General features: G+C 41.8%; 2 protein-coding genes and 1 pseudogene across 2 annotated transcripts; 2 read left to right on the top strand and 1 right to left on the bottom strand.

Annotated features, from left to right (window-relative positions):
- Nucleotides 1-1,308: 1,308 nt before the first annotated feature.
- LOC118393536 (V-set and immunoglobulin domain-containing protein 10) lies at nt 1,309-7,710 on the top strand. Its single transcript, XM_035786281.2, has 9 exons — nt 1,309-1,586; nt 1,768-2,070; nt 2,593-2,898; nt 3,195-3,343; nt 3,460-3,610; nt 4,536-4,820; nt 6,257-6,370; nt 6,598-6,759; nt 7,019-7,710. The coding sequence occupies exons 1-9, from the start codon at nt 1,505-1,507 to the stop codon at nt 7,096-7,098; spliced, it is 1,632 nt and encodes a 543-aa protein (XP_035642174.1). The 5' UTR covers nt 1,309-1,504; the 3' UTR covers nt 7,099-7,710.
- Nucleotides 7,711-8,354: 644 nt separating this feature from the next.
- On the top strand, nt 8,355-15,456 carry wsb2 (WD repeat and SOCS box containing 2). The gene is made up of 9 exons (XM_035786276.1): nt 8,355-8,689; nt 10,953-11,121; nt 11,294-11,505; nt 11,611-11,742; nt 11,890-11,993; nt 12,143-12,339; nt 12,439-12,528; nt 12,614-12,730; nt 14,773-15,456. Exons 1-9 carry the CDS (start codon nt 8,650-8,652, stop codon nt 14,981-14,983), a joined length of 1,272 nt encoding a protein of 423 aa, XP_035642169.1. The 5' UTR covers nt 8,355-8,649; the 3' UTR covers nt 14,984-15,456.
- A 32-nt stretch (nt 15,457-15,488) lies between these two features.
- LOC118394109 (replication factor C subunit 5-like) lies at nt 15,489-24,209 on the bottom strand (annotated as a pseudogene).
- Nucleotides 24,210-25,470: the final 1,261 nt, after the last annotated feature.

The raw sequence follows: 25,470 nt of genomic DNA, 5'->3' as shown, positions 1-25,470 counted from the left end.
CAGATCGGTGTGGAAGAACTTGACTGGCCTGCACAGAGCCCTGACCACAACTCCATCAAACACCTTTGGGAAGAATTGGAACGCCAACTGTGAGCGAGGCCTAATCATCCAACATCAGTGCCCTACCTCACTAATGCTCTTGCGTGGAAGCAAGTAATAATAATAATAATAATATATGCCATTTCGCAGACGCTTTTATCCAAAGCGACTTACAGTCATGTGTGCATACATTCTACGTATGGGTGGTCCCGGGAATCGAACCCACTACCCTGGCGTTACAAGCGCCATGCTCAACATCTAATGGAAAGCCTTCCCAGAATAGTGGAGGCTGTTATAGCAGCAAAGGGTGTACCAACTCCATATTAATGCCCATGATTGTGGAATGAGATATTCGACGAGCAGGTGTCCACATACTTTTGGTCATGTAGTGTAACTGTTAGTTGTTTTTTAACAAAAAAATTTAACGTTAGACGTTAATGCCCTAGTTGTATATTTTCGGTGAAAATCACTGCAATACATGTGCTTTAGCTGTCACCCTGGCCTGATATTGGTTACACTAGATACTTCCCTACTGCGGCACGCGAATAAGGTGTTCTGTGTTGTCGGCTTGCAGCGTATACTCTCTGGAACAGTATGGACTCTTACGGTGAAATCCAGATAGTTATGCCTACTACCATCTGTGTAGGCTGCTATCCTACTTGAAATAAAATCAAGTGAGATGGAACAAATTGGAGATGGTGATCAAATCCAGATGGTGACCAATACTTATTGTTATTACGCCCTCGCCCTTCGACATAATCACCTTACAAGTTTTAATAAGTGCTAGATAACTAGGTTTAGCCAGATAACAAGCACTATGCGGCAATCGCGCCGCCATGAATTTCTGGATGCTAAAATTCTAATAGTTCGCCTAATTTCAGTTTGTGACAAAACAAGCAGTCATTGTGTAGATATTCATTTTACCATCTTAACCGGTGAGAAATATATTTTCCATAACCTAAAATATAGTATTTTCAGCAGTTTGAAGTTGGTGTACAAAGCCGAAAGTAAAAGATGCAAAAATGAAACAAAAGTTCGGGAAGCATAGAAATAGAGCACGTAGAACACATAATTGTTAGACTTGTTGTCATTGAGAATGACATATCTATTACTCTATGTGAATTTGGTCTGGTCCCACAAAAGGTTACATATTGCAACTGGGTAGGGCTTATCCGGACAACTGACTGAACCGTTTTGTCTCCACTCTCGACATGCGTCATCCATTTGGGCACGAGGCGTGTCCATAATGCCTCTCCCGGAGTAAACAGCCAGGTAGTCAAATAGGTTAAAATATGTAGCATGTGGCGGTTCCATGGAAAGGAGACATGTTACATTATGACCTATGTATCTATTATTTCCTCTAAGCAGTCTCATGTAAACTACGTGTCGAGTTGTCTTGTGTCATAGCACGTACAACAGGTAGTCAGGTAAACTGCTGACATTGGCAACCAAGCTTTTGTTTAACATGAAATCGGGCTATACAGCAGGAATAATCATGAAGGCATTCTCAGTTGCAATTTTTCTTCTTCTGTTCGTGGATCAGACAGGTGAGTGTCCACTTGTGACATGTTTATGAATAGACTATGTAACCTAAAAGGTGGACTTAGCCTAATAAGTGATACAGTGAAATTAGTTTATATTAGGTCCATGTTTTGATCTATGTGGTGCTCACTTCTACTATTTGATAATCGTCTCATCTCTTGCTTATTGTTTTTATGAAATTTGCAGCAAATGGGCGCTCAGATAAAACTACTGTAATTAAAACTCTGGGGGCGAATATTCTACTTCCGTGTTGGAACACTGCGATGAACGTGACCCCCTCGTTCACGCGATGGATGCAGAATGGACAGGTTATCATTGGCCGAAATCATTCCACAATTCTAACACCTTCAAGTGAAGGGCACCTGACGATAATGTACAATCAAAGCTTGTACATCAATGGACTAGCTTTATCAGATGAGGGGATATATCTTTGTGATTCCTTACCCCATGACAACAACACTCAAACAAGTCTGACATTGCAAATAGTCAGTAAGTATATGTTTCCTAATGTAACAGTATTTGTGTTGGTGTCATTCTTGTATAATGACTTGTATATACATTACATTGCCAAAAGTATGTAGACACCGATTCAAATGAGTGCATTCGGCTATTTCAGCCTCACCCTTTGCTGACAAGTGTATAGAATCGAGTATGTTGGTCTATTGCTCCTGGCTCCAAATTCCTTGAAACTGGTTCTTCCGGAATATTTGCTGCAGTGGCTAGTTTTGTGGATTACCGTTGCTGTAGTAGTATGTTCATGTATCCTGTAGCCATTTGAATGAGCGTGATAAGAGGGTATTTGCGGGTGATCTTAAATACTGTACCTTGAAGAGCATTGAAATGTCTGATATTAACCAATAAGGACTGAGAAGAATCTCTAAAGAGAATGCCTCGTGTGTATGTTGTGCAATAATGAAACACTGTAACAATGCTTGATTGGGGATAATGTGAACACTGTATTCAAGTGGAATTTGTATGCCTACTAAACAACCTTATGTTGACCTCTATCAGGTGGTCCTGGCAATGGCATCACAGACATCCACCCAGCCACAACCCTTTCCAATGGAACCCTCATCGTCCACAGGGGTTCCACGGTGTTGTTCAACTGCTCCAGCTGGTCCTATCCCTCCCAGCGTCTGTCCTGGGGGTTTCAGGGTGTGGCGTCCAGAAATGACTCCCTGACAGCGGGCAGTGGGTCCTGGCTGGACTTCAGGATAGAGGACATCCAACCCACAGCTCAGGGGAACTACATATGTAGAGCCCAGAACTCAGTTTCCCAGAAGGAAGTTGGCTGGAGCAAAGAGCTGCTTGTATACTGTAGGTGGCTATAAGGGTAATAGACTCACTTGTCTCTGATACTGGGATCTGTCTTCTGTGATTGCCATGGGTTTAGTGATACTAAAATGAAATAAAATCTCAATGTCATTACTGTTTTGTTTATCTGCAGATGCCACTGGCCACCAAATGGTGCCCTAATTGATTAGATTAACCAAAATAATAAATCTTATTATCATAAAAATCTAAATGGTACCTGGTTTGTTATTACTGTGTAATTACTCAAATACCAAATCAATTCTACACCGTAAAATTAACTGCTTCCATTTCTCCTCTAGATTCCCCAGAGAAGCAGCCGGAGTGTCAGTGGAATATTGGGAAGGACCCGTCCCATGTCCAGTTTAACTGCAGCTGGTTTGGAGGCTACCCCTCTCCCACATTACTCTGGGGGGAGAAACATCAAGTACCATTGAGCCAGGGGAAACAGGTGTTTATTTGTGTGGTTTTTTTTTTGGTGGACAATTTAATGGGATTACAATGCATTTGAAATCATTGATGGTAACACAAAAGTGTAACAACTTATTTCCATTGTGGTCCTCTTAGGTGGCTGGACAGCTGATGGAGTCGGAGGTGACAGACCGTCTAGTGGTAAATCTGAACAGGTCGTTGTTGTTCGAGGGGCAGACGCTGAAGTGTGATGGGCATCATCCTATGATTAGTACTGAAGATGAGAAGTTCTGCTCCTTCACGCTCAGTAAGACATACAAGAGACACCCTGCAAACTAGTCAACATCTGCTATGATTGTTTACTTTTCAGATTTATGGTTTCTGTATTGCAAATACTGTAGAAAGACGCCCTGAAACGTATCAATGTTTAGTTCAGTTCAGTTCAACTCTTTTTTAAATTTTATTTCAGCTTATAAACAACTGTATGGTTTCTGCAACTGTACAAAGCTCAGAATGTTAGCCAGGTATGAAACCATTCAGTGGCACACAGCAAGTGTGTTTTTGCAATTCAAGAAAGGCGTGCCGAGGGATATTTTGAAGCGTTATCTTAGCACCATGAAAGTTTACTCAAACAATGAAAAAGTGCCAAAGAATCTCTTACTCAGCCACACCTCTCCAGTGCGTGTGTGTGCATCCTTATATCTAATATAAATGTTTAAAAAAAAATGTTATCCGTTATTTTAACGGTTAAGTTGACTGAGAACACATTCTCATTTACAGCAACAACCTGGGGAATAGTTACAGGGGAGAGGAGATGAATGAGCCAATTGTAAACTGTGGATGATTAGGTATGAGGGCCAGATTGGTAATAAAGCCAGGACACCAGGATTAAGACCCCTACTCTTACGATAAGTGCCATGGGATCTTCAGTGACCACAGAGAGTCAGGATACCTGTTTAACATCCCATCTGAAAGGCAGCACCCTACACAGGGTAATGTCCCCAAACACTGCCCTTGGGATATTTTCTTTAGACCAGATGAAAGAGTGCCTCCTACTGGCCCTCAAACACTACTTCCAGCAGCATCTGGTCTCCCATCTAGGGACCAACCCTGCTTAACTTCAGAAGCAAGCCAGCAGTGGGATGCAGGGTGGTATGCTTCTGGCTCAATTGTAATTATGTTTAATAATATCCCTGGCCCAGTCTAACACCATGTTTCTTCTCATCTCCCAGAGTCTCCCTATCCTGAAGGGGAACCACTGGTCACAGCTCTCGAAGGCACCAACATCACATTAACCTGTAAAGAGTCCAGCTCCCTGCCTCCAGCCCTCACCACCTGGCAGAGGACGCTACAGCAGGAGGACGTGGTACCCAGCCCCAAGTATGTCCTGTCAGGACAGGGCCCCACCTTCACCCTCACCATAGTCAACATCACCAAGCAGGACGAGGGCCTCTACTTCTGCAGGAGCGAGAACCCACTGATGGTCCGCGAGCTGGAGATCTATTTAACAGTTAAAAGTGAGTTAAGACTGAGTTGAGTGTCGGTGCGTCTGTGTGTGTGCATGCGCCTAATTTTCCTTCCTGTAAGAAAATTGTGGGACTATGGGAAAATGTATAGAAAACGTATCTAGAGATTGATTATGGCCCTAGTGATAGTTTGTTTATAATCATAAAGGCCAGGTGTGGGGGATCTTTATCAGAACAAAACCATTTGTGAACATGCTTAGTGCATCACTGCCTGGTATGGCAACGGCTTGGCCTCTGACCAAAGACTCCAGCCACCCTAGCCATAGACTGTTCTCTGCTACCGCACTGCAAGCGGTACCGGAGCACCAAGTCTAGGTCCAAGAGGCTTGAAACTGCTGCTCCAGTTTCAACTGTTCAATCGTTCTGCCTGCGGCTATGGAACCCTGACCTGTTCACCGGACGTGCTACCTGTCCCATACCTGCTGTTTTCAACTCTCTAGAGACAGCAGGAGTGGTAGAGATACTCTGAATGATCGGCTATGAAAAGCCAACTGACATTTACTCCTCAGGTGCTGACCTGTTGCACCCTCGACAACCACTGTAATTGTTATGTGACCCTGCTGGTCATCTATGAACATTTGAACATCGTGACGATGTTCTGTTATAATCTCCACCCGGTACAGCCAGAAGAGGACTGGCCACCCCTCATAGCCTGGTTCCTCTCTAGGTTTCTTCCTAGGCTCTGGCCTTTCAAGGGAGGTTTTCCTAGCCACTGTGCTTCTACACCTGCATTGCTTGCTGTTTGGGGTTTTAGGCTGGGTTTCTGTACAGCACTTTGAGATATCAGCTGATGTAAGAAGCTTTATGAATAAATTATATTTGATTCTAAACAGCTTCTACCCCCAAGCCATAAAACTCCTGAATATCTATTCAAATGGCTACCCGGACTATTTGCATTGTCTCCCGACCCCCCTCCACTTCCCTCTCCACACTGCCACTCTCTGTTGTCATCTTTGCATGTCATCTTTACTACCTCAACTAACCGGTGCCCCCCGCACATTGAATCTGTGCCGGCACCCCCCTGTATATATATATATTTTATTTTACTGCTGCTCCTTAATTACTTGTTACTTTTATCTCTTATTCTTATCCATACATTTTGTTTAAGCTGCACTGTTGGTTAGGGGCTCGTCAGTAAGCATTTCACTGTAAGGTCTACTACACCTGTTGTATTCGGCGCATGTGACTAGTAACATTTGATTTGATTTGTAATAGAGGTATAGACACAGAAGACCATACTTATGAACAAAACCTAACAAAGGCAGGTGCAGGAAGGTAGCAAGGCAACACCTTCTTTGGAATGTCGATGAACCTGTTGCCTCTCCTTGTGAGAGATTCTTGTACATTCATGTCCCTTTAGCGACATGTAAACATGCCTAATGAGAGGCGAAAACATGTCTAATCTAGATTTTTCTTTTTTTTCTCAGCCTCATCTCAATACACTGGAGCAACCATTGGGATATTCCTAGCCATTTTGATCGTAGGATCTGGGATTGTTATCGCTAAAACAGTATATTCCAGCCGTGACCGAATTTGCCTGGGTAAAACCTTTTTTTCCCCATGAATTGCATTGTCCCTTTTGTTACAATAGTTTTTAAGTTAGCTTATCTGTCCTTGTTTATTATTGTGTCATTTCATGAAAGGTGAAAGAAAAAGATCCATCAACCCGAACCTTAAAGATAAGATATACTTTGATGACGACTGACTTGGAAAGTTACTGACTTGCTCAAATATATATTTCAATACTAACAGCCAAACTTGATTACAGGTAATGGATTTGAGCGAATGGAGGAGGACAGGGAAGATGTGTTGAGCCTGGTAGAGTCCGATGAAGAGGTGTTTCCTGAAGCAGTACCCAGACTGCCACCTCTATCTCTGACTAACGGACACAACACTACTACACTTGTACAAATACATCGACTCTCATCCAGTAAGACATGATTCTAGCTGCTCCCTGCTTGTAGAAGGGGGGATTGCCACTGGGGTACTAGCTGCATATAATTGTTTTGAAAAGGTGTAGGCCTGTTCTATATTACATTATGAAGGCAAGTAATGTGATTGTAATGTTGTCATTGCATGTATCTGTAATATACAGTTGATAGAACTGTAACTATTCTGTTTCTGTTTTGTATTGACCTCATGTTGTATATGCAACTCAAACCCAAATCTGTAACCCATCTCTTTTTCAGATGACCATGAAGATGAAGAAATGTTTGAACATCCATTACAGCTAGAACATACAGATATGGAAGAACTTGTCACATTTTAGGTGTTGGAAGATTGTTTTAATGTAATGTTTTAAAGAATATCAACGATAACATTTTACTACCTATGAAACTGTGAAAAAGTGTAATTATTGGTGGTTGGCTTTCACAGTAGCCGATGTAGATGTATGGGTCAGCTTTTTATCATCCATTTAACTTTTTTGGCTGATTAATTAATAATTAACAGGGTTATTTAAATGAATTGTTGCCATTCGTCTCAAATGACATTCTTCACAATAATGTAACATTTTGTATCACTCAAACACAAAATAAACCTGAATTTAAAAAAAAGCATAGGCAGGGTGAGTTGCACCCCCATTTGCCCTCAGCACAGCCTCAATTCGTTGGGGCATGGACAAAAACAAAGGGTGTTGAAAGCGTTCCACAAGGATGCTGGCCCATGTTGATGTCAATGCTTCAGTTGTTTCAAGTTGCCTGGATATCCTTTGGGTGGTGGACCATTCCTGATACACACGGGAAACTGTTGAGTGTGAAAAATCCAGAAGCGTTGCAGTTCTTTACACACTCAAACTGACTGGCACCTACAACCATGCCCATTCATCCTCTGAACGGCACACACACAAACCATATCTCAAGGATTAAAACTCCTTATTTAACCTGTCTCCTCCACTTCATTGTCACTGATTAAAGGGGATTTAACAAGTGACATCAATAAGGATCATAGGATTCACCTGGTCAGTCTATTTCAGGGATACTCAACTCTTACCCTACGAGGTCCGGAGCCTGCTGGTTTTCTGTTCTACCTGATAATGAATTGCACACACCTGTTGTCCCAGGTCTAAATCAATTCCTGATTAGAGGGGAACAATGAAGAGGAGCTGGCTTCGAGGTCCAGAGTTAAGTTTGAGCGGTCTATTTCAAAGAAAGAGCAGGTGTTCCTAATGTTTTGTACACTGTTTTGCTCTCTCTTTTTATTAATGAACAACGTATACAGTTTACAAGTTGTAATGAGCAGGGGTGCAACTTTAGTTTAAGAAGTGGTGGGAACATAATTATTTTTTTGTATCCAGTTGGATAAACACCAAACAGCCTACCCGACGCCCCGAGGCGTCCGCATGGTCCTAAAGTTCACGGTGCCCCATTTTGTATGACATTACAATGATAAAACTGGTGGGGACAAAAATGCCATTTCAAAATGTGGGGCGGACATGTCCCTGTGAATGAGTATGCTTATCAATAGATCAAACAAGCCCATGACGAGTCCATGTTACTTAATAGAAAACAAGGGCACGTGTGGCAAGGTAGCCAATCATATCGCATTGGAGGGATGGAATTTTACTGTACAGGAAATCAGATGAATTCTTCTTTGACTTACATTTCTCTACCGAAAGCTTAAAAAAACACTATTTGGCTATATCACGTCATTTAGCGTTCCGAATATACAGTATAGTATGCGCTCTATTTTTCTCTCGGAATATGGCATTTTAACATGGGATTATTGACTAGGCGTCATTGTTAGATAATCAGGAAGTATAGACAGTAACCAGACCAAGAATGTGATAACCTGCTTCCGTCAACATCTAACATTTGCACAAATGTGTTCATTGAAAGACAACAATCGGCGCATACGGCCAGGTACGTTCCATTTTATTTATAGGACTATGATAACACAATATACAGGTAACTGCCAAAATAAAGGAAACACTTGAGTAAATTAGGGTTCTGGCGGCTCTGTTATGGTGTGGGGTGCATTTTGCTGGCCTGGTTTAGGTCCACTGAGGGCAAGGTAAACGCCAATAAATACATACACAGCCATACTGAGTGATCACCTTCAACCTATGATTAATCATTTCTATCCTGGTGGGAGTGTGGTTTCTTCCAGGATGACAAAGACCCCATTTAAAGGGCACAAGTGGTGGTCAATGAATGATTTGATGAGCATGAAAACGATGTAAAACTAGATTCAGCTGCGGGACGATTTTCTCTTTGAGCGGATGGTCAGGAGACGGACATAATTACCAATAGTTTGTAGACTGCAAATTGACCGCAAGAAGCCCACACAGATATAACGTTAAACTAAAACAATAATTTCAAACATTGCTTTCATGTGTATATGATCACATATCTCTGTATTATGGGTATGGGTGGGAATACTTTGGAACAGATTTCCAAAATTAAAATCACTTGGAGCTGATTTGCTGGTGTGTTATTTTTTTGGGGGGGGGGGGGCAAAGAAAATGGGGGCCGCCATTTGGGGATCCCTGATGTAAACCATATCCCATGATCTCAACTCAAATTAACACTTTGATTCTTGTGGAATAATGGTGTAGAATCCCTCCAATAGAGTTCCAGACACTTGTAGAATCTATGCCAAGGCTGTTCTGGTGGCTCGTAGGGACCCAACACCCTGTTAACACACCTTATGTTTTTGTTTCCTTTCTAGCTTTCAGAAACAGTCAATCCAATGTAGAAGTTGGGAGAAAGGAAAGGGAAAAATTGCCAACTGAACAGCTGGTGCACTAACAAATATACTCAGCAAAAAACAAAACATCCTCTCACTGTCAACTGCATTTATTTTAGCAAACTGAACATGTGTAAATATTTGTATGAACATAACAAGATTCAACAACTGAGACATAAACTGAACAAGTTCCACAGACATGTGACTAACAGAAATGGAATAATGTGTCCCTGAACAAAGGGGGGTAAAAATCAAAAGTAACAGTCAGTATCTGGTGTTGCCACCAGCTGCATTAAGTACTGCAGTGTATCTCCTCCTCATGGACTGCACCAGATTTGCCAGTCCTTGCTGTGAGATGTTACCCCACTCTTCCACCAAGGCACCTGCAAGTTCCTGGAAATTTCTGGGCGGAATGGCCCTAGCCCTCACCCTCCGATCCAACAGGTCCCAGACTTGCTCAATGGGATTGAGATCCGAGCTCTTCGCTGGCCATGGCAGAACACTGCCATTCCTGTCTTGCAGGAAATCACGCACAGAACGAGCAGTATGGCTGGTGGCATTGTCATGCTGGAGGGTCATGTCAGGATGAGCCCTCAAGAAGGATACCACATGAGGGAGGAGGATGTCTTCCCTGTAACGCACAGCGTTTGACAACAAACTCAGTCTGATGATGCTGTGACACACCTTCCCAGACCATGACGGACCCTCCACCTCCAAACGTTGTTGCCGGTGATGTCTGGTGAGGACCTGCCTTACAACAGGCCTACAAGCCCTCGGTCCAGTTTCTCTCAGCCTATTGCGGACAGTCTGAGTACTGATGGAGGGATTGTGCATTCCTGGTGTAACTCGGGCAGTTGTTGCCATCCTGTACCTGTCCCGCAGGTGTGATGTTCGGATGTACCGATCCTGTGCAGGTGTTGTTACACGTGCGATCGATTGTCCGTCCTGTAGCGCTGTCTTAGGCGTCTTACAGTACGGACATTGCAATTTATTACCGTGGCCACATCTGCAGTCCTCATGCAGCATGCAGCATGCCTAAGGCACGTTCACGCAGATGAGCAGGAACCCTGGGCATCTATCTTTCTTTTGGTGTTTTTCAGAGTCAGTAGAAAGGCCTCTTTAGTGTCCTAAGTTTTCATAACTGTGACCTTAATTTCCTACAGTCTAAGCTGCTAGTGTCTTAATGACCGTCCATCAGGTGCATGTTAATTAATTGTTTATGGTTCATTGAAGCATGGGAAACAGTGTTTAAACCCTTTACAATGAAAATCTGTGAAGCTATTTGGATTTTTACGAATTATCTTTGAAAGACAGGGTCCTGAAAAAAGGGACTTTTCTTTTTTTGCTGAGTTCATTTGGAATATTCACTCAAATGTACTGTATTGTGGTAGTCCAACAACAGACATTTTTTCTATTCTAACTTCTCGCTTCTCACAGCTTCTGATGGGCTGATATTGGAATTGAAATCCGCCCACCCTCCATCGCTTGAGGGGCGCGCTGGCTGCGAGACGTGGAGCGTTGATTTCTCTCCAGATGGATCCTGGTTTGCATGGTCCATGGGACACGGGATTGTGTGGGTGATTGCCTGGCCGCTTCGGCATGATAAGTATGTCGAGCCTTTAAAGACTATAGGCCTGTAAATATTCCTCCTTCCTTTCTTCCTTCCTTCCATTCTTCCTTGCTTCCTCTCCTTCCTCATTTGAAGGTCTTGATGTTATTCATCAGCAACTCTTGAGTTTTATTCTTCATTTGTTTACTGTCAATGCTTGTCCATATAGGGTCAATAGGGTTGAGATTGCCCTAGAGAGCAACAGACAGGACAAGACCCTGAACTGTGGTCAGACAGTGTGGGGGCTGGCGTTTGGACCACGTCCATCAAAGACACCAGCACCTGGAGAAAAAGCAGCATCCTGTGAGAGAGAATCATCCAGACTGCTTCTGGCAACTGGCTTAGAGAATGGAGTGATCAAGATATGGGATGTTGAAACTGGTGGGATATGCAACTTAGGACACTGCTCTATTTCATTTATTGACCACATGATGCCAAGTCTCTAATGTTAACGTGCAACTCACAGTGCCCTGATTACATTTTCAGGTCAGCCTCGGTTTGACCTCAAAGGACATGAGGGTATTGCAAGGGACCTGGTCTTCACTCCCAACGAAAAGCTCACCCTTGTATCATCCTCTCGAGACAAAACCTTAAGGATATGGGATCTAACCCAGAAAGGTCCGCTATTGTTATACATCTAAAAAGCATTCCCCCAAAGGACATTTCTCTCATCTTCTTCAATGCTGAAATTCATGTTAATTTTTATTGCATATGGAATTTACCTTAAACTTCTATATACGGTATCTTTTTCTCTGCCCTCCATAGGTGAAAAGGAGCCACATGTCCTCTCTGGCCACAAGGACTGGGTCAGCTGCTGTAGTGTCTCACCAGACTGCAGCATGATCGCATCGGTCGGCAGGTTTGACAGAGTGAGTTGCCCCTCAGCAGAGGACTCTCCAAGAGAACCACAATAGTTGCTGAAACCGTGCTGAAAAGGAAATGTCTGAGCAAGCAGAGTTTGGTTTGACTCAGCATGGTAGTATGAAAAGGCTATAAAAGGTTTTTTTTATTTTACCAGATGGTGTGTCTATGGAGCCTGCGGTCATACACCTTCATCAGGAACTTAACTGGGATCAACCACAAGACATTCTACCTGTTAGCTTCCTGTGACTTCTCTCCTGATGGGGCACTGCTCGCCACTGCAGCCTTCAGTGGTTCCAGTTGGTGGATCGATCTGTGGGATCCCTACACTGCACAGAAATTGTCTTCTCTAATGTACATCTGTGTGGATAATGATTTGATATGTGTAGCAGGATAATGGTGTGATATGTGTGGTGCATTAGTTGACACATTGTTGCTTTTTCTTTCCAATAGGGATTGCTCTGAGATGTATGGACAGAACCAAATCTCATCATTGAGATTCTCCCCCGAGGGTTTGCAACTGGCCATTGTTACTGAAGACAGGTAAGAGTTTAGTTAAGAGCTTTGCACCCTTCTCAACAAATTTAAAAGAGAAAGTGCTAGGCCTTCTGTTTCATGTGTTTCACAGAGCCCTCCAGATGTGGGAGCCAGGACAGAGGGGTATGGTGATGCAGACCAAGGAGGACCGTACCTCCAATGGGCTGTGCTGCAACTTCCATCCACAAGGGGGAGTCGTAGCCACAGGGTAGATTTACTTTACTGGCTCAGTCTCATTAGAATAACTTGATACAAACATGAGCCTCCTACAAATCAAATCAAACTTTATTTGTCACATGCGCCGAATACTACAGGTAGACCTTACCGTGAAATGCTTACTTACAAGCCCTTAACCAACAATGCAGTTCAAGAAAGATATTTACCAAATAAACTAAAGTAAAAAATTATAAAAAGTAACAATAAAATAACAATAACAAGGCTATATACAAGGGGTACCGGTACCAAGTCAATGTGCAGGGGTACAGGTTAGTCGAGGTAATTTTGAACATGTAGGTAGGGGTAAAGTGACTATGCATAGATAATAAACAGTGAGTAGCAGCAGTGTAAAAACAAAGGGGGTCAATGTAAATAGTCTGGGTGGCCATTTGATTCATTGTTCAGCAGTTTTATGGCTTCGGGGTAGAAGCTGTTAAGGAGCCTTTTGGTCATAGACTTGGTGTTCCGGTACTGCTTGCCGTGCAGTAGCAGAGAGAACAGTCTATGACTTGGGTGACTGGAGTCTTTCACCATTTTTTTGGTCTTTCCTCTAACACCGCCTAGTATATAGGTCCTGGATGGCAGGATGCTTGGCCCCAGATGCCAAGCAATTGCCATACCAGGAGGCGATGCAACCGGTCAGGATGCTCTCAATGGTGCAGCTGTAGAACTTTTTGAGGATCTGAGGACCCAAATCTTTTCAGTCTCCTGAGGGGGAAAAGGTGTTGTCCTGCCCTCTTCATGATTGTCTTGGTGTGTTTGGACCACTAACTCGTTTTAGATGCATCCAAGCTCTGTCAGGCCTGGATATAATCAACTATGAATTACAAGGGTAGAGTTAATAACATTGGAGAGATGGGGAAGACAATACCCCCTTATTTCACACTGATGTGAGACTGTTGAAAGCAATTTCCAGAGGGCTTTGTGAATATGGTCCTAGGAATTTGCCTTCACCTGTCTCTCATAGCAGTGATGGGGATCAGGAAACAAGGAAAGAAAGCTCCTTCAGATGCACCTCTAAGATCCTGGCCGTATCTGAATAACTGTACTTGCGTTTTCTAAATAGTAGGCATTTTAGGCATTCAGAATTTTTTTGTTTTATAGGTTTAGTGTGCTTTAAATGGATGTCATACTCATTTGGAATTTTCATCCAGTTTGCTGCACACTATTAAGGGAATCGTCTTTTGGGACCCATGTATGTCTGACATGGGTATATTACTGGAAACTTTCAAAGTTTACCAGTAAACTACTAGAATTTTGGTGTCTTTCAAGGATTTTATATAATATATCACAAGACATCTAGTTGCCCTTTTGAGTACTTCAGATTATCACAGGTGTCTGTAATTATTATTATTATTATATATATATATTTAAAAAACCACACATTTTATTTTAATGTCTTTGTATTCAGTACACTGTTTTGGCGTCAAACTGGTGGCAGTTGTGAAAAAAGTCAATAGTTAGAAGAGTTCCAGAGTTAATTGATAATGCCATTGTAAGGTCGACACTTTTTTAATTAATTAGGCGATTTTCTCTTGAACCATATGGTCTATCTACTAGAAACTCATGGACAATATGGACACAGATATGAAAAATGAATCATATATGAATAGTTTTTAAAAGTGATTCAAGTATAAATTACCAAAGTTACGATAGATTGCCAAAAAATGTATGTTAATTACCAAAGATTACTATAGTAAATTACCAGTAGCTTTGCAACCCTAGTCTGACAACAGCTTATAATCAGCTGAGGGGACGCCAAAATAAACTAATGTTGGGAAGAACGCAATTGCGCATTAGATGACGCATTCTAATTAGGATGAGTCTTGTATGCTGATATTAGTTACTTACTACATACTAAACCATACGTTCTGCAGTTTAGGTAAGTAGTGGGCAAGACAGATTTTGCACACGACACCCAATGTTGTTGCAGTTTGTCTTTTTAGAAATGAGTCTTATTTAGTTAGCATATCCATGTAGGAAGGTTAAAACGAGGCAACAAATTGGCTAATACCCTGTGTGTTATTGTTGCAGGACCAGAGATGGCCACGTGAGGTTTTGGATGGTTCCCAGGTCAGTGCCCAGTCTGTGCCACCTGTGCCGCTCCGTCCTGCGCCACTCAGTCTCCACACACCAGGTGGAGGCCCTCCCCATACCACGCAGGATCCTGGAGTTCCTCACCTACAGAGACATCCCGGACCACTCAGAAGCACGATCTGACCGCTCCTCGGATGAGGAGGAATAATGACTTTTGGAATGGGTAGAGTTAATAACATTGGAGAGATGGGGAATGGGTGGAGGGAATGTTTCTGGACTCCATTTGTAATGCATTTGAGTTGATGGAAGTATTGATGATGGAACAGTCAAAGGAGGAGAGATTATTATTTGCCTCGTTTACAAATGCATAAAAAGTTTGTGGGAATGTTGTCTGACTGAAATGATGGGACTTTTTAGGACCTTGAGTGGAGTGGATACTTTGGTTTACACAAAATCAGTCATGTCTGATCAGCTGTTTGTCCAAGGAAATTCTCAGGATGTCAAAATGGAAATTCACCTGGATGCAATTAGATAGTGATTATACAGATGAACTTTTAAAAAAATTGCACCAAAAAAATGGAAATTACTAGATCTATATTTTGTGCTACAGATATATTATAGTATGTAAAGTGACATTTGTGTAATTTTGCTGAGTAAAATATACATTTTCTATTGTGTAAATTGGTCTATTAAATCATAATTCCACGACAGTCTTAAAAAAATACACAAATTACAATTTTATTCAACAGAAATTCAACTTCATGGACATAAAGGAATATTGAGCAAACAGGGACAACACAAGTGTGTCTTTATGACGTTAGTCTCAAGAGTTCTCTCCCCTGTCGCTTTCATTGATAAATGTTATATTTTAGTGAACAGGGTACGCAGGCCTTTTGTCCCAGCCCAACACTAGCACACCTGACTCAAGTAAACATGGTCTCGACCAGCAATGTATTAATTGCATCAGGTGTGTTAAAGATGGGCTGGAACAAAATCATGCACACCCCGTAGCTCTCCGAGAACTTGGTAGGTGACCAATGTGTACTAGATCAGGGGTTCCTAAACTTTTTCACTCAGGCCCCCCTTCCAGCAATGGGGAGCATCTGCCCCCTCCCGCGTTTGCGCCACGACTAGTTATTTGGGAACAAGCACTCACTGTTCATGACACAAACTGTTCACACCCCTCTTGTTGGAGAGAAAATGTGGCAAGTTTAAAACTTTTTTTTCCTGCAATTCAAACATTTTGCGAAGGGGTGCAGAGAAAATGTTGCCGTTTTCAATCATTTTCTTGGAATTCTATACAATGTTGCCATGTCTAATGTGTATTTATGTTATTTGAGTCTCAAACATTACAACAACATCTATGGGCTAAAAAAACATTAGCTGACATGGACATTTCTGAAAAGTTATAAATAGCTCTAAGGTATGCAATGACTGAAATAACAAGAGGAAAACTGATGATGCACTACCCATTTTTGAAATTACATATTGTGCATTCTCCTATTACAACTTTCAAGAGTAAGTTGAAAGGTGCACCGATTTCCTTAAAAATAAAAAATATATATGGGGGGGGCACAGTTTGGGAAGCACTGTACTAGATGGTTGTGACTGTTTGGGGACCGCTGGTCTGAGTGGCATCATTGACCCAAATCTCTCTCTCATCGAACTCAACTGGGTCTTCTCGTTGAGTCCCGAGGCCAGCCGGTACCTATAAGAGCAAAACACATTATCAAAAAAGTGTACCATATTAGTCATCCTAATTCACATTTAACGGACGCTGTTTTCCAAAGTGACTTACAATTTGTTGGGTATATAAGCAACAGCAATACTGAAGATACAGTGGGGCAAAAAAGTATTTAGTCAGCCACCAATTGTGCAAGTTCTCCCACTTAAAAAGATGAGGCCTGTAATTTTCATCATAGGTACACTTCAACTATGATGGACAAAATGAGGGGAAAAAATCCAGAAAATCACATTGTAGGATTTTTAATGAATTTATTTGCAAATTATGGTGGAAAATAAGTATTTGGTCACCTACAAACAAGCAAGATTTCTGGCTCTCACAGACCTGTAAGTTCTTCTTTAAGAGGCTCCTCTGTCCTCCATTCGTTACCTGTATTAATGGCACCTGTTTGAACTTATCAGTATAAAAGACACCTGTCCATAACCTCAAACAGTCACACTCCAAACTCCACTATGGCCAAGACCAAAGAGCTGTCAAAGGACACCAGAAACAAAATTGTAGGCTGGGAAGACTGAATCTGCAATAGGTAAGCAGCTTGGTTTGAAGAAATCAACTGTGGGAGCAATTATTAGGAAATGGAAGACATACAAGACCACTGATAATCTCCCTCGATCTGGGGCTCCACACAAGATCTCACCCCGTGGGGTCAAAATGATCACAAGAACGGTGAGCAAAAATCCCAGAACCACACGGGGGGGACCTAGTGAATGTCCTGCAGAGAGCTGGGACCAAAGTAACAAAGCCTACCATCAGCAAGGGCATTGAAGATGAAACGTGGCTGGGTCTTTCAGCATGACAATGATCCCAAACACACCGCCCAGGCAACGAAGGAGTGGCTTCGTAAGAAGCATTTCAAGGTCCTAGAGTGGCCTAGCCAGTCTCCAGATCTCAACCCCATAGAAAATCTTTGGAGGGAGTTGAAAGTCCGTGTTGCCCAGCAACAGCCCCAAAACATCACTGCTCTAGAGGAGATCTGCATGGAGGAATGGGCCAAAATACCAGCAACAGTATGTGAAAACCTTGTGAAGTCTTACAGAAAACGTTTGACCTCTGTCATTGCCAACAAAGGGTATATAACAAAGTATTGAGATAAGCTTATACAAATACTTATTTTCCACCATAATTTGCAAATAAATTCATTAGAAATCCTACAATGTGATTTTCTTTCTCATTTTGTCTGTCATAGTTGAAGTGTACCTATGATGAAAATTACAGGCCTCTCTCCTTTTTAAGTGGGAGAACTTGCACAATTGGTGGCTGACTAAATACTTTTTTGCCCCACTGTACATAAGCACTTACTCAATATCTGCCAACTTGATAAGCAAACCCATCCGAAACACAGGAGGAAAGTCCACTGTAAGAAACCAAAATACATGGTTAATTTATACCAAAGAAGTGTTTCAAATACCTCAAAACCTTGCATCTTAAAATGAACAGGTGTAGCAACGTCACGCATTGATCCTACGCCTCAGACCGGCAGCGTCGATGATGCGGAACATTCAGCCGGGATGACACCAGTATCTCGAAACTCGTTAGTATCATGGCAAGGAAACAAAAAAAAACTGGATTTAACTTCTTCATGAAAACAGCCCTAGAGTTGGGCTGTTTTTTTTTGGAGTCATATTTATTTATTTTCTAAGCTATAGCACACAACTTTTTCCATAGGTTTTTAAAGTACCAAAGAATTTGGTCTGCTTCATGGTGACCCATGAAAGAATTATTACGATACTGATATTGTAACAGCCCTAGTAGCTATGCAACTATACTGAATTAATGTATCTACCACACGTGTGCAGACAGTCGCATGTTTTTTGGGAAATGTACACATACAATTCAATGCATACCTTGGATACCTTCAGAAAGTATTCAGACCACATTACTTTTTCCACATTGTTACGTTACAGCCTTATTTTTAAATTGATACAATTATATTTCCCCCCTCGTGTACACACAATACCCCATAAATGACAAAAGAAAAAACAGGTTTTGAAATTGTATCTAATTTATTACAAATAAAAAACAGAAATATTATATTTACATAAGTATTCAAAACCCTTTACTCAGTACATTGTTGAATCACCTTTGGCAGCGATTACAGCATTGAGTCTTCTTGGGTATGACCCTACAAGCTTGGCACACCTTTAATTGGGGAGTTTCTCCCATTCTTCTCTGAAGATCCTCTCAAGCTGTCAGGTTGGAGCGTTGATGCACAGCTATTTTCAGGTCTCTCCAGAGACGTTTGATTGGGTTCAAGTCCGGGCTCTGGCTGGGCCACTCAAGGTCATGTCCCGAAGCCACTTCTGTTTTGCCTTGGCTGTTTTGCCTTGGCTTAGGGTCGTTGTCCTGTTGGAAGGTGAACCTTCACCCCAGTCTGAGGTCCTGAGCCCTCTGGAGCAGGTTTTCTCTCTCTGTACTTTGCTCCCAGTCTGCTGCTGAAAAACCTCCCCACAGCATGATGCTGCCACTACCATGCTTCACCATAGTGATGGTTCCAGGTTTCCTCCAGAAGTGATGCTTGGTATTTAGGCCAAAGAGTTCAATCTTGGTTTCATCAACTGAGGGACCTTATATAGAAAGATGTGTGCCTTTCCAAGTCATGTCCAATCAATTGAATTTTCCACAGGTGGACTCCAATCAAGTTCTAGAAACAGCTCAAGGATGATCATTGGAAATAGGATACACCTGAGCTAAATTTCGTGTCTCACAGGAAAGGGCCGGAATACTTGTGTAAATAAGGTGTTTTTTCCCCCATACATTTGCACATATTTCTAAAAAACAGTTTTTGCTTTGTCGTTATGGGGTATTGTGTGTGGATTGATGAGGAAAATGTTGTTAAAAAATATATATATTTTCGAATAAGGCTATAACGTAACAAAATGTGGAAAAGTCAAGGGGTCTGAATACTTTCCGAAGGCACACACACACACAGAACGCACTGCAGCTGCCTCTGCAACGCAATGCTGTAAGGCAAACACAGTGTTCTGCTGGAGATGAATATACTTCTGGTGTACCAAAACGCAATGGCGCTGTCGGTCTGACCCCCCCCACACACACCGTCCTTGTCTGACCAGGAAGGACACCTTATTCCAATCAAAATATGTTAAATCTACAATCAAGACAGGGCTGAGGCATCAACCAATCTCCTTAAGTCACAGGAGACAACTCTCCATAGGGAGAAAGATCCCCATTCTTCTTCAATGGCTTCAGTTCATCCAGGAAGACACCCAGCTAAGAAAGAACCCTGCCGTGAAATGGCCACAGTTTGAATGTCAAAGAATTAGCTTCGGTGGAGTCTGCCCCAAATGGTTCTCAATCAATAGTAGGTATTTTACGTTTGCACAATGAAGAGACGTAGCAGAGTGAAGACCCTGGGTAATACCAAGGGACTGGACGACTACAATGAAAAGACACAAACTATTATTTCTGATAGCCATCGTAACAAATTACTGACTGTAATTCTGTATGTCTTTCACTTTGTGTAATGAATTTCAGATATTTTCAAGCAATCATGAATATTAAGTTATTGCCATGTCAACCACAAGGAAATTACATGAAATTTAAATAGATATTGTGACTGCACAAAGAAGGTACAGACCGTTATGGACATAATATATATATATATATATATCTATATGAACAGAACCTAACTAAACCACACCTTCTTTCACACCTGGACTCGAGTGAGTGAGTGAGTGAGTGAGTGAGTGAGTGAGTGAGTGAGTGAGTGAGTGATCTGAAGCTTGGCCAATCAGACTTCAACACAGATGAATAAGTATACAAGTGGATTGCCTTACTTTCCTCAAATGCATTGGTGTTAAACTTATGATTTTGTGTATTGATTAATGTACTGCACTTTTTAGGGACCGGACTCCTACAGTGAAAATGCTAATAGATCACTAGATCATCATCTGGGCTCCCGAGTGGCGCAGCGGTCTAAGGCATTGCATCTCAGTGGTAGAGGCGCCACTACAGACCTTGGTTCGATTCTAGGCTGTATCACAAGCCTTGAGTCCCATAGGGCGGCACACAATTGGCCCAGCGTTATCCAGGTTAGGGTTTGGTCAGGGGTAGGCAGTCATTGTAAATAAGAATTTGTTCTTAACTGACTTGCCTAGTTAAAATAAAGGTTAAAATAAATGTAAAACCACTTATCACATTATCACCATTGCCTCTTTATATATCGAGGGACACCTCTTCAATATACCCTACAGAAGTGTATCATAAAATTGATGAGAATTATAAATAACTATGAAGTCCTCTATGGTAAGGCCTGATGAATCTGCCAAGATAGTTACGTAAGAACAGAAATACATAACCTCAGAAATAAGACAATTATTCATAATCATAAAAAACTAAATCTCGCTATATTGTTCATTTCAATGCTAAATCGTAGCAGTAGTGGTGCGTACCATACTACCGAGGGCAAGCCATTCCTCCTACCGTGAAAACACCGGTAGTCATGGCAACCGCCAGGGGTCTCTCAGGACACCAGACCAAGAAAACATCTAGTCACAGTGCAGATAGTATCAAATTCTGGCCTGGTAGGTCTTCTCTCATATACTGTGTCTGTTTAGAATAGATCTACCAAATATAACGTGACAATATACATTGCCTTCGGAAAGTATTCACACCCCTGGACCTTTTCTACATTTTGTTATGTTACAGCCTGAATTAAAAATGTATTAAATTGAGATTTTGTGTCACTGTCCTACACAATACCCCAATACCCCATAAAGTGTAATTATGTTTTTGGAAATGTTTACTAATTAATAAAAAATTTAAAAAATGATATGTTTTAAGTATTCAACCCCTTGGTTATGACAAGTCTAAATACGTTTACGAGTAGAAGTGTGCTTAACAAGTCATAATAAGTTGCATGGACTCACTCTGTGCAAAAATAGTGTTTAACATGTTTTTTGAACAGTTACCTCATAAACAAAAGGTATCTGGACGGTCCCTTAGTCGAGCAGGGAATATCAAACAAAGATTTAACCACAAAGACCAGGGAGGTTTTTCAATGCCTTGCAAAGTATTGGAAGATGTGTAAAACATTTTTTTTTTAAGCAGACATCATTAATAACACTTTGGATATCAATACACCCAGTCACTACAAAGATACAGGAATCCTTCCTATCTCAGTTGCCGGAGAGGAAGGGAACTGCTCAGAGACTTCACCATTAGGCCAATGGTGACTTTAAACAATTACAGGGCAGTAATAGGAGAAAACTAAGCATGGGTAAACAACATTGTAGTTACTCCAAAATACTAATCCAATTGACAGAGTGAAAAGAAATAAGCCTGTACAGAATAAAAAAAATATTCAAAAACATGCTGTTTGCAATAAGCCACTTAAATACAACAAATAAATGTGGCAAAGAAATGTACTTTATGTCCTGAATACAAAGCATTATGTTTGGGGCAAATCCAACACAGCATGTCACTGAGTACCACTCTTCATATTTTCAAGCACGGTGTGGGCTGCATCATGTTATGGGTATGCTTGTCATCGTCAAGGATTATGGAGTTTGAGGATAAAAAGAAACGGAATAGAGCTAAGCACAGGGAAAATCCTAACGGAAAACCTGGTTCAGTCTGCTTTCCAACAGATACTGGGAAAAAATGTAAATGACCTTCGAGTAGGACAACAACATAAAACACAAGGCCAAATATACACTGGAGTTGCTTACCAAGACGATGTCCCTGAGTGGCTTAGTTACAGTTTGACATAAAATGGGCTTGAATATCTATGGCAAGACTTGAAAATGGCTGTCTAGCAATGATCAACAACCAACTTGACAGGAGGTCCTACTCCAGTCTCCTTTTGACCTCGTTAAACACCCAATTTACTTAACAAAGGGTACATCTCAATAGATGGTCCAGGTATGATCTGACACCAGTGGGTAGGCCTTTCCTATTTTGTCCTCTATTGTTCCTCAAGCAAGTGGGAGGCTGATGACATCACATCGGACCAACTCCTTGAATGCCTTACTCCTTAAAAGTTTGCAGTTGTGTCAAAAAAAACCCACTATTCTGCTCAAAACATATTGTTTTACCTTTAATCTGTACATTATTTAGGATATCGCTTTTCAACACGAACATTAAGAACATCTCTGGAGGACGTCTTTAAAGCTATAATCCTTAGTTGCTACATCCATTTTTGGACTTACACATTAATGATATATATCCATTGATTCTTGGAGAATATAACATAAATACCTCATGAGCTTAGTTCAACTATCATACCCCATCAGAAACCAAAATATCAGCCTGTTTTACTCCAATGTTGGTAAACAATGTAAAGAAAAACAGTATAGCCTCAAAACATGATTCAAACTCAAATGTTGATATCATGGATGGTTAGTCCTTGCACCCGTAGGCAGCTCGGTCTATGAATTTGACAGTGGTTACATTTATCCAGGCCCATCCCTCAGCTTTTTACCAAAACAACCAAAACCTACACTGTCCTGTAAAAAAGTATAAATGACTGTTCCTGTATGCAGAAAACCCTCTCACAGACCTTCTCACAAGGCAGGTTCTTGAATTAGCTTATTTAATTGCCTGCCGATGGGCCATCAACTTTGGGCTTCCCATTGTATTCAAACTGGTTAGGTAGGTTTATGCTACCAGAACATTTTACACCTGTCCCAATGGGCATTCCACAAGCAGAAGTCTAGACTTTACCGAAAAGTGAACATTCACACAGTTGCAATGTATTTTTTCAAACTGATACATCAATATGAAATCGAAAAAATGCTACTAATATCGATATTCCATATTGGTGACCATCACTAGTTAATACATTCATTCATTTTGATCAGCAATAAAAAACTGAACACTGTGATGCAATTGACTACATTTAGCTACACACTGGTAATAGGTTTTTCCATACCTGCAGTACGTTGAGTGATCTTCTCATGTCTCCCGATGATAGGGTCACAATAGCTTTTATTCCATCTGGAGTTATATCAATGCTGCGGGGACAAGATCAGACACGCCTCTGATTAAAAGGCAACAATAAAACCCAGCACAGAGTGTCTTTCTGGGACACTAAAAGCCTGCCCCTCCAAATACCCTCGGGCCTCTCTAGACCCCCTCACCTCTCCTGTTGGATAACATACTCCAGCCTGGAGATCTGGTCCTGAGACAGGACGGAACCTGGTGCATCTGGAGTTACAGATCAGGCAGAACGCGTGTTCTCTGTGTGCTTCTCAATGACTGTAGGAGTGGAAGAGTGAGGTGGAGGAGATCGATAATGGAGAGGAGCAAGAGGAGAGGAAGGGAGAAATGGATGTCAATGTTCTGAAGATCAGAAGACATAACCTCATAAAAATGTAAAATACAAAATATTAACCCGCTGTTAAATCAGTGGGATTTGTTACAAGCAATTGCAGCACATTCATATTGTAAATCATTAGCAGTAATAACAGGGTAATATGCAGTATCCCCCTCCTAAATGCATTCAACATTTTGTTTGTCATCTCTTATCTCATGTTACAGTAAGCACATCTTTTAATCAGTGAGAATGACTGGAAATGACTGGATAGCTGGCAGGCAGCTCATTTGGCCAGTTGGTGCACAGCAGGTGACCACATTAAAGCAGATGGTTACCTCGCCGCAATGCATTCTGGGCATCCCGGGTCATAGCATCGGCCTCGTCCAGTATCACCAACTTGAAACCCTTCTTGGAAGACAAAAACAAAAAAATAAACACACATTTTGTGAATTGAAGTAAGGGCTGCCTGTGTAGGATACGGGGACTTTAAATAATCATGTGTTCAAATCAAATCACATTTAATTGGTAGCATACACATGGTTAGCAGATGTTCTTCCGAGTGTAGCGAAATGCTTGTGCTTTTAGTACCGACAGTGCAACAATTCCACAACAACTACCTAATAAACACAACTCTAAGTAAAGGAAAGGAATAAGAACATATATCTATAAATATATGGATGAGCAATGACAGAGCGACATAGGCAAGATGCAAAAGATGGTATAAAATACAGTATATACATATGAGATGAGTAATGCAAGATATGTAAACAATATTAAAGTGACTAGTGAACCAATTATTAGGTGTTAGGGATGGCTGTTCAACAGTCTGATGGCTTTGAGATAGAAGCTGTTTTTCATTCTTTCGGCCCCAGCTTTGATGCACCTGTGCTGACCTCGCCATCTGGATGGTAGCGGGGTGAACAGGCAGTGGCCCGGGTGGTTGTTGTCCTTGATTATCTTTTTGGCCTTCCTGTGACATCGGGTGTTGTAGGTGTCCTATAGGTGTTCTCACCGTTATTGGTAATCAAGCCTTCTACTGTTGTTTCGTCTGCAAACTTGATGATTGAGTTGGATGAGGGCATGGTCACGCAGTCATGGGTGAACAGGAAGTATAGGAGGGGGCTGAGCACGCACTCTTGTGGGGCCCCAGTGTTGAGGATCAGCAAAGAGGACGTGTTGTTCCCTACCTTCACCACCTGGGGGTGGCCGGTCAGGAAGTACAGGACCCAATTGTACAGGGTGGGATTGAGACCCAGGGCCTCTAGCTTAATGATGAGCTTTGAGGGTACTATGGTGTTGAATGCTGAGCTATAGTCAATGAACAGCATTCTTACATAGGTATTCCTCTTGTCCAGATGGGATTGGGCAGTGTTATGGCGATTGCATCGTCTGTGGACCTATTGGGGAGGTAAGCAAATTGAAGTGGGTCTAAGCACTTCATGATGACAGATGTGAGTGCTACGGGGCGATAGTAATTTAGTGCAGTTACCTTTGCCTTCTTGGGTACAGGAACAATTGTGGCCATCTTTTAAGCATGTGGAGACAGCAGACTGGGACAGGGAGAGATGGAATATTTACGTAAACATACCAGCCAGCTGGTCTGAGCATGCTCGGAGGACGCGACTAGGGATGCTTTCTGGGCTGGCAGCCTTGCGAGGGTTAACACGTTTAAATGTCT

This window comes from Oncorhynchus keta, chromosome 14 (genome assembly GCF_023373465.1).
Source record: "Oncorhynchus keta strain PuntledgeMale-10-30-2019 chromosome 14, Oket_V2, whole genome shotgun sequence".
Taxonomy (NCBI): domain Eukaryota; kingdom Metazoa; phylum Chordata; class Actinopteri; order Salmoniformes; family Salmonidae; genus Oncorhynchus; species Oncorhynchus keta.
The sequence above is the reverse complement of the archived record's forward strand: the minus strand, read 5'-3'. Positions and strand labels throughout refer to the sequence as shown.